The 10207-nt window shown below is 39.3% G+C and overlaps 1 protein-coding gene across 2 annotated transcripts in view; it reads left to right on the plus strand.

Annotated features, from left to right (window-relative positions):
- The window catches only part of LOC121313082 (V-set and transmembrane domain-containing protein 2A-like), a 29340-nt gene extending 20982 nt beyond the window's left edge, over nucleotides 1–8358 (plus strand). Inside the window, exons 3-5 of one of the 2 annotated variants that reach the window (XM_041245229.1) lie at nucleotides 500–550; nucleotides 1187–1526; nucleotides 7414–8358. In XM_041245229.1, the coding sequence (XP_041101163.1) occupies nucleotides 500–550; nucleotides 1187–1526; nucleotides 7414–7490 (468 nt within the window). In that variant the 3' untranslated portion in view covers nucleotides 7491–8358. The remainder of the gene's footprint in view (nucleotides 1–499; nucleotides 551–1186; nucleotides 1527–7413) is intronic. The other variant, XM_041245228.1, reaches the window with a different exon arrangement.
- Nucleotides 8359–10207: the final 1849 nt, after the last annotated feature.

Raw genomic sequence — 10207 nt, forward strand, 5'->3', positions numbered from 1 at the left:
AATTTAATATGAAAATAAACACTGAAATAAGAATAGACGCTGCACATGCAGCAGTTGGTGGATAACTCATGCACGCAGTTTGAAATGACACTAAGTGTGTTTCAAATCAGTCGAATGTCTTATAAGTCTGATTGACTTTCTGACAGATAAGCACTGGCTGATTCAGACTTCCATAAGAGGTTAGCTGATACCAAAGCAAAGACAGAGATTAAAAAACTTTTGTAAGCTTTAAGATATATATTTTTTCTTTGACAGCTAAGAAATGATAGGAGTTAAACCGGTTATCTTATCTAAGTAAATGCAAATTAAATCTAAATAATTGGATAATAAGGAAAGGGATTATGGCCATACATACAAAAGCAAACAACAGCAAAAAAACTGAATAATTTTCAAAAATATACAAACAAAAAGAAAATAACACATTCAATACGAAGTAAACTGATCATTACCTCAAATATGTCTTTCTTGTATTTGACTTAAAATACACTTCTTTTTCTAGATGGAAATTGTACCAGCAAGAGATCCAGACGACGATGGAACTAAAATAAGTGTGAGTGTTATAGTCTAATACTATAGGCTTAAGATATGAAAATCAATATGCTTGTATCGAGTCTATGTCTGTCTTTAACAAATATGTAATAGGAAGGAAGGGTCTTCTTTAATTATTTAAATGACATCCAGATTTAGAACTGTCCCTGTTTAGCTCAATAAATACACCCCAATGCTTCTTATAAAGGCTGCACATAAATATAGTTGATACATTTGAATAATATATTTCTTTATTCCGTGGTGATATGTTTATTAATATACCATCAACATGCTATTTATTAGATGTAATTTAGCTGGTGCCAGGTCAGTGTGGACACCCCTTGTCTTTCTAAACACATTTTAACTCTAATTGTATTTTGTGTTTCTTAAACCCATAATACTAAATTTACAAGCCTTTAGATTTTGTATTTGTCATACTGTTGCCTTGCTTATCAGTTTATACTTTCTCACCCAAATGTTACATTTTTGTCATGTGTTTATGCATTCATAGAATAGGAAAGGAACTATTATGCTGAGTGCATCATTTTAAAATGTACGTTTCTCAACAAACTGTATAACATGTACTGCACGCTCCATACATTGTTTGAATTAGTATATGTAGCAATATTTTAACATGTTTCTTTTTGGATTCTTACAGACAGTAAAGGTACAAGGAAATGACATTTCCCATAAGCTACAAATTTCCAAAGTAGACAAAGATGATGAGGGTCTGTACGAATGTAGGGTGACCGATGCCAACTATGGAGAGCTCCAGGAATACAAAGCTCAGGCTTATCTACAAGTAAACGTCAGCAGTAACTCAAGAAACATGCATGCACTGGAGTCATCGCCTTTGCATCTTCAGGATGGAAAGTCACGCAGAAGCAGTAATGCAGCTGTGGCAAACAGTGGAGGTAACTCTTACAACCATCGTCTTCACTCCACCTCCAGTTCTCAGACAACAAAATCCACAATTCTCAAACACAGCCCTGCTTCAGGTATGAACATTCACTTTAAAACAACTTTCTCGTGCATTGGTATAGCGGATCATAATGCACTAAAATTAATCAGTTAAGTAAATCTTACCTTGAATGCAGTGTTATTTGTTAGGAAATGTAAATACCATCATTTTCAAAATATTTTGTGCACCCTTTGACAGACATTGAAAGCATTGATCACGCTATTCACAGGATGCACATTATATACAAGGCGCTGTATACTTAAGCAAAAGCTGATGTTACAGTCAAGCGTTTATTTAAAAAAACACAATTCTTTATAGTAAGTGTATACCTAATCATTCACCCGTGTCATTCTTGTTTACCTCACTCCTTCCAACAGCAGTTACGTAGACCAGAGCACCAGCATTCTAAAAATGTATGGCACTACGTGCTAGTTACAGTTTCATCTTAGCATGCGGTGAATTACATTACATGTGATTTAACTATTCTGCTATAAAAAATGGATAGGCTTTTATACTTTTGTATAAGACTACAAAGTATATAACTTTGTTATCAACAATATAAAAGCTCCTAACCTTCCTGAACAACCCAGGAACAGAGTACTGACAAGGAGAGTATTTAGGGTCTGCATTACCCTTTCTGATCTCCCAGAGGATGAAATTATAGCTTGATTTTTGGCTATTTCATTTGTAAATTTGGTTTTATCGTCGTATAATAATAATTTAAAGTCAAGACACTTAGTCAACACGGGTCACTGTCTCTCCAAATGACCTGCCTGCTGTTCAGTTGAGGTAGCCCATTTGAAGGGGAGGCGCTATTTTTCAGATTAGTTTGTTATTCTGTGCTACCAGTATCCCATTTTGAGGGTTTCAGAACACCGGCCAAGCAGAATTTTCGCATTTTAATATGCCAGCTAACTCTGTGCCTCGTTCATTTTTTGCCCAGTTAATACATTCGCGATGGGGTAAAATATGTGCTGCAGCAGAGAGCTACTTTACAAATTTAGCACTGCATCGGTCGATCTTGGTACATGTCCCCCTAAGTTTACAATATAGCGTAATGAAATATGATTCATATTAATGTGTAATTTAAAGTTCTTGGTTTCAACAAACATGTTTTCTATCCTCTGCAAGTTTGTTATAATGAGAGTTGACAATATCTCAATCCCATCAGTAATAGATAAGGGAAACTACTGCAGACATTAAACAATGAGTTTTAATGAGTCTTTGCCAATGTCTTTTGTAATCTCTAAGTACAAATATATGTTACCAAAATTAAAAGCGTAGTTTTGTCTTAGTGGATAGAGACAGTTATTTGTCAGATACTGCTTGCAGATCCCCACCATTATGCAGTAAGTGTTTTATTTTTATTTAGAAGAAGGATTTATACAGGCCTTCTGTGTTCATCTATACCAATAGGAGTCAAGCAAGTCTATAGCTACTGTATTGTAGGCATGTATTCTAACTATTTATCAAGTCTAAATTAGTCTAAGTCAAACTTATTCAATAGCTCAGCCTTTGTGTTGCAAATAACCATTTCCTTTTTTTCCAATTCAAAAACTTCTAAATTACAAAACCTATCATAACTTTTTTTGCTAACACATATCAAAACAGTTGTTCCCTTTCAATTCGAAGATGACCACCAACCAATACTTTTGGGATATGCCTGCCTTAGGTAGGTACTCTGTGTGCGCACAGTGCTTTGGTGCCTCGGTGCACTTGGTATTTCATGTTTGCATGTCCTGCAGGGCGAACATGCCCCAGGAGGATGGGTCAGAGGCCATAAAAGCCCTGGTTCCCCCCCTCCTTCAACTGTCCCAGGTATCCCCTACACAGAGGCTCAGCCGCCACCTTCTCGCAGCCACAGGTGGCAAAGCGGGTCAAGTGCTTAAGGCAGACGAGGGACATCGTGGACCTGTAGGCACAAATGGCCCATGTCCTGGAGTTGGCGTAGCAGCACACTGCTGCTGCTCCGACCGCGGCTCCGCCAGCTCCCGTCCCAGTACCAGCTATTGTCTCCCAAGGGGAGTTCAGAGTGAGCTGGACTTGTCTGCACTGGTGGCAGAGGAGGAGGATGCACTCTCGATACAGGACTCTTTCCCCACTGAGATGAGCCCTCTCTACCGAAGCAGAGCCCAGCTCCGAGGTTGCCACGGAAGCTAGTGCGCCTCAGTTTTCAAGCTCCATGTTGGCCCTGATGGGACACGCTGCAAACTTTTTGCAGGTCTGTGGCAAAGTGATGAATACATGCAGGTGAATGCAGTGCAGAGTGGATTAATTATACAGACGAATGATTTACAGGTGCAAGGGTGTTTATTAATGATTATAATGTCCAGATCCTTATGGCAAAACCTGCAAACAATAACAAACACAAAACACTAACACAGACACAGTTCCTACAGTGTGTGAATTAAGTGCTCGTGGTGCAAAGACAGTTCCATAGTGAAAAGTGAATGTTGATGTCCGGGTTAATGCTGGCATGCGACTACAGCTCCGGATTGTGTGAGTACTCTTTGAAAAACAAACAACACAAACAAACAGTGTTACAAGACAGACTAACATTCAGAACACTCATGATTTGTTCACAAATTACAGGCTCCTTCTAGGTTGTTGTTAACCATTTACAAAGGAACAGATCACTGAAGCTACGCCCCATATTTATACCCTCACCCATGACCCCTTGGTTAATGAGCGCATCTGCTCCTCCAATCCTTGGATGCCACACCGTCTACCGTCCGGGTGAGTGAGCTTGTGTGCCATAACTCCGCCTCCTTCCTAAATGGCTGACTTCCACCTACCCTACGGAATAAATAGTTTTGCCATTTGCTTATGGTTACTCCGTTCCTTTTTTCTAGTGCTCTCACAGGTCGGGAAGGAGATCTAACACCAAGCGTCATTCTATTCTCTGTCACAAGGTCCCTTGGGCGACAACGACTGAGCCACGCCAGTCCATGTTCAAGACGCAGGCTGCGGCTCCCCCGCCCTCAGCCCTTCCCAGCATTTCAAGATTTCAAGGAGGAGGTACGCTCTTCCTGGGATCGTCTGGCCTCAGCACTCAGTGTGCTGAAGCAAGTGGCCCCGCTTGCTTCCTTAGAAGGCGCGGACAAGCTAGGCCTCGCAGGTTTCCCCCCCAGTGGACTCCACCATTGTGGTCTTGGTGAAGGCTCTGCCAGTGAGTGGCTTATCCAAGGACCGTGCATGCCCAAATTCGCAATGCAGGGTCATGAAGATGAACTTGAAGCGGGCTTACGCAACGGAAGCACAAGTGACTCACCTAAGCGAATACGATGAGTATCCTGACCGCCTATATGGATGGCATAATAAGGGAAGCCAGTGGCTTCCGAATTACTCCTCCTTTCAGGCACACTGCTCCCAATCTCCGGGTGGTGGCTCGCAGACAGCTATGGCGCTACTTCCTCCCTGTGCTCCGATGCGGGGCAGATCAAGCCTATGGCAATCTCCCCAGACATCCACGATAACCCAGACGGTCCCGATTACCACAGCTCCGCTGGGTGACCTGAGGCACCACCTGCAGGCCACTGCAGCAGCAGGCAACCTGGAACCTTACGCAAGGAAGAGGGAACGCAGTGCATGCTGACCCACGCAGCAGCGCTCCAGAAGGCAGTGCTGCCTCAGCTTGCTCCGCCCCGACATCAGCAGCCCAGCAGGAGCCGTGAAGGCTTGTGGCCTCAGGCCCACCCAACATCAACTGCAATACTGGCGCAATTGCACCTTGGAGTCCTGGGTGCTTACCACAATACACACTGGTTACGCACTGCAGTTCTCAAACAAGCCATCTGACTCATGGAACGCACCTCTCAAGAAGAGGGGTTCTACTTAAGATACTTTCTGGTGCCAAAAATCTTAGACCTGAGACACCTCAATTGGTTCTTGAGGGAGAGGAGGTTTCACATGGTCACGTATCTTCACATCCTCCAATCTGTCCGGCCGGGCGATTGGTTTATAGCTGTGGACTTGAAGAATGCATATTTTCAACAGGAGTCCACAGTGCAACTGGTGTTGTGTCAAAAACTAGTCTAATGGTTGCAGCCTCATCCTCTATCCAACTGGGGTTACTACATATGGGCCCCATTCAAGCGAGGATCAATGCCTTTTGGCTACATCCTAAGTGAGACAGACACCGTCATGCTGGGAAGCCCTGTGCTGGTGGAGACAAGCCATCCACCTGCGTGAAGGTGTAGTGATGGGAGTGATACACAGTCATCAAGTGGTGACGACAGGCCCAAAGCGCTTTTGTGTGCTGTCCTGCCAATACCACTGCTCCCTGCCTTCCTCGAGAAGGAGAGAAAAAGAGAGTTCTCCTGGTGGCCCCCAGATGGTCCAGGAGAATCTGGTTTTCGAACTTTTGCTAGCTGCTGCAGGGCCAGCCCTGGGAGATCCCGCTGCACAATGATTTCCTTAGTCAGTTGCAAGCCACCATCTGGCACCCAGAACCAGGCAGACTCCAGCTGTGGGTCTGGCCACTGAACAGGACCATCTGTCCGCCTTAGGGCTCTCAGCTGCGGTCATTAGTACTATGCTTACAAGTGAAGGAATTTTCAAAAGTGGTGTATGGCCAGAGGTTGTGACCCCATCTACTGCCCCAAGGCAATAATTTTACAATTTCTGCAAGGTTTGCTAGAGGCAGGCAGGTCCACCTCTACGCTGAAAGTGTACCTGGAAGCTATATCTGCATGCCACGTCCCCATTGACTCAGTATCCCCGGGTGCCCATATTCTGGTGACCCGTTTTCTAACGGGTGCTCGGCGGTAGTATTGGAGGCTCTCACTAAGGCCGTGTTTGAGCCTACATTCCATAGAGCTGAAACACCTCTCTATGAAGACAGCCTTTTTATTGACCATCACCTATGCTAAGCGGGTCAGTGAGCTACAGACTCTGGTATTTTTTCCCAAAAGTATTGGTTGATGATCATCTTTGAATTGAATGGGAACATTAGGTTACTTACTGTAACCCTGGTTCCCTGAAAGAGAAGACGACCACCAAACCTTGCGAGGTCGCATCACTCGCATTCGAGGGTTCGATGCAAAAGAGAAAGTGGGCTCCGTGGAGCGACTACTTATTCCCTCAACAGGCGGGACCGAGGACATCACTCCACAGAGGAGTCTATCGGCAGCTCTAACATAAAATGCTCAGCGAATACCTACTTAAGACAGACAGATCCCAAAACTATTGCTTGGTGGTTGTCTTCTCTTTCAGGGAACCAGGGTTATGGTAAGTAACCTAACGTTTGTTTTAGTAATTGGAATTATTAAAAATCTGGTAGAAGTATTGTGTGTGTAATTCTAATGTCGTACTGCTAATACATAATATCTACAAATATTTAAAAAATGCATACATAAATAAAGTTTATTATGTACAGTAATTTATGCATAAAGCACACTTTTTAGGATAAGCTTATTTCTGCGAAATAATTTTTAAATATGTGTGACTATATATATATATTATATATATATATATATATATATATATATATAGATATATATATAGGGTCATATATATTATATAAATAATGAGTTTTCAAAAAGTCAAATGGTAAATGAAAAGAGAAGAAGTAACTATTAAAGATCAATGACTACTCCTAGGAACCATAAAATTGCAAATATATATATATTTTTGTGTTGTAAGGACGGTTACATTCACAAAACAGTCAACAATTAGCAAAAAGACAATTCTTGAATGTAGGACCGTGTCGTACCTAAAATCTTAACTTAAACATCTCTATTTATGAACAAACTTCCACTGGACAGAAAAAGCATGTGTTATTTACAGTGCATGCCAAGGGAATTATGTGCAGCAAAACCAAGATAGCAACAGAATTACAATATATACATATATGTGTTTAAAGACCTAATAAGAAGCATTGGAAATTTGCAAGATGAGCGAATATCTTATAACTTCTTCCACAGGTGCGAGGATAGCCACAAGCTACGGACTTGCTGTCCTGCTTTTTGTTTGTGGCTTTGTGAAGGGTGCTTTGCAATAGTTTAAGTGCTGACTTTTTCCAATATCGCTTTCTCTTCTTAAAGCAAAGAGAAAATTGCCTGCTATTTTCACGGAGCGGACAGCACAGCTGACCATAACTTCCAACCACTCTGCACCCAATGCATTCTAATTATCTACACCAAGAAGTCAAAAGAAGGGGAGAAACTATTATACTGAGCATACATTTTAAGCTCCCACAATTAACGGGAACTGCTGTTGCCTTCTTCAGTATTCATGACCTTTCGCCTACTTTTTTTTTGGCAAAAATTTACAGTCATACCGTGAAAAAAAAAAAAATAAAAAAAAAAATGGTGTATTATATATTTAAATGTGTGATGATTTGGTGATGTAGTTTTCTTTCAAGAAACCTTGAACAGTGTATTGCTTTCATATGCTGTTCCTGTTCAAAAATTATTCTATGATTTTTGCTTTTCTTAGTCTCTGGTAAATAGAAAAAAAAATGTGAATACGTTTTGTAATTCACAGCTTTACTGTGAAATATATTTCAGTACTGGTTTGCAATTTTACAATGATTGATCCATGTCTATATTCTGTGTTTATTCCTTAAATAGCACATCATTATTTGTTTGGGTAACAATATTACATAATACAAATTACTTTTTTCAGTTATCACTGAACTTGTATTAAAGTGTATTTAAAAGTGGTTAATACAGTATTTAAATCATACATATCAAATGATTGCCAAATGTCATATCATGAGTGCTTAAAAAAATGTACATGATAATTTTCATGTTAGAAAAAATCTAAAGAGTTAAGTAAGCATAACATACTTTGTCTTTTTACACAAATTCAGGGGGAACAGTAACAATTGTGCTACTATGTCTTTATAACCTCCAAATAAATATTAGTAAAAATAATATAGCATATAGCTATATATATATATATATATAATATATATATATATATATATATATATAATATATATATTTAAAAAAAACTTGTTGAGTGTTTTACTACACCATGGACAGTGCACTGGGGCAGCTGCCCTTCCACTTTTGATAGGCGGTTTGCAGTCAGAGGCACATATTGTACATCTAAGTTGGCGATTTGCTATTTTAACAAAATAATGCAGCACACGTTCAGTTTTTTATTTGAATTGTGATGTTATTTCAATATAATCATTTTTATAACTCAAAGTTAGTTCAGCACGCACAGTAAATCCATAATGGACTTCTGGCAAAATAGTTTTTGTTTCAGATATCTTTAATTTAAGTTAAAACTGATAAATAAAATGAATTTAGATTTTTTGCTGTTTAAATAAAAAAAATACAAGGGGGGTGAAAGGTGATGTACCGGTGCCCACATTTCTCTTGATCGGTCTGTATGTCATTAAATATCTAATTGCACATCTCTGGATCAGCCAGCAGCATACACTATTAAAAACTCTTTAAAAGTTGAATACTGTAACATTCAGTATGATGCCTGTATCTGCCAGTTTACCAGTTTATTGATGTTATTTTTTAAAGCACAACCTAGTATTAAGTGTTATGGAGCTGCTGTCCTTAAAAAAAAAAAAAAAAAAAAAAAACTAAACCAAAAAAAAAAAACAAAACCTTTTGCTAAAGATTCACACAGTTTTCATGAAAAATCTGCTATAGTGATAGCAGTGCCATAATTTAAATGCAATCCTAGTGATAGTGTAATTGAACTATTATGCAAACAAATGTAATTGGTTTCAAAGTAACTGGAGCAGAAAACACACATAAGAGTTTTTGGTAAACATCTTCACAAACAATAAGCTTAATTATCGACACATTTTAGTTATATTTTGTAGTAGCACATCCTGCTGTGTCTTAGTACATATCTACAGAACCCCTAAAAGGTCATGGTGTGAATTTTAAAAAAAAAGATTAGTATCTCGTGAGCACGAGTTAGTGCTTGATACTTGTAAGAGATTGTGCTAGCCTCATTTGATTTTCTCTTCATTTGTAATTTCTCTCTCAGTCTTTGCAATACTGCCATGTTGGAAGATGTGACGTCATTTTGTGTTACAGTTGCACCCACTTTCTGAGAACAGAAGCAGGGTTGGGCTTGATCATCAGTGTGTTGGTCTTAATAATTACTGCAAATCACTGAAACATGACTCAAATTACTCTTTTCGCATTTGGTTTTGTAACCAGGTAAAATGTTCCAGGCAGTAAGAGAATACAATTGGATGCAATAAATAATGTATTTACGTTAAAATAGCATGAGTCTAAAAGCACACCAGTTTTGCCATGAGCAAAATACAGCGATTGTCTCCTAACCTATCTACCGAGAACACCCGGTGTCTGCTGCAGCCAGCAAGATAATAAGTTGTGTGCACGAGATAGTAACCTTTTTTAATTCACACCATGTCCCAGGGGTTCCATACATATCTTATGCCTTATGAATAAAACATTTTTAACTGATTAAAATGTATTTATTGCAGTGCCACAGGTATTTTGATATTAAGACTTAATCACTAGAACTGAAATATTGCATTTTATTTGCTTAAAAAAACACTAAAGCTGTGAACAAGGGTTATCAATTGAAAATAAGTTGTTTACAATTTCCATTCACAATAGTAAATCCATCCAAAATAGTAACACAGAATCAGAGTTTTCCATTGAGAAAGCCTATTGTCACTGCAATTTTGTGATATGTGATATAATATTAGTACTGTTTGTTTTGAATAGTGCAGTTTTGAGTCTTTGATCTGGTTTTTCAGTTTAACAT

Source organism: Polyodon spathula, chromosome 3 (genome assembly GCF_017654505.1).
Source record: "Polyodon spathula isolate WHYD16114869_AA chromosome 3, ASM1765450v1, whole genome shotgun sequence".
NCBI classification, from domain to species: domain Eukaryota; kingdom Metazoa; phylum Chordata; class Actinopteri; order Acipenseriformes; family Polyodontidae; genus Polyodon; species Polyodon spathula.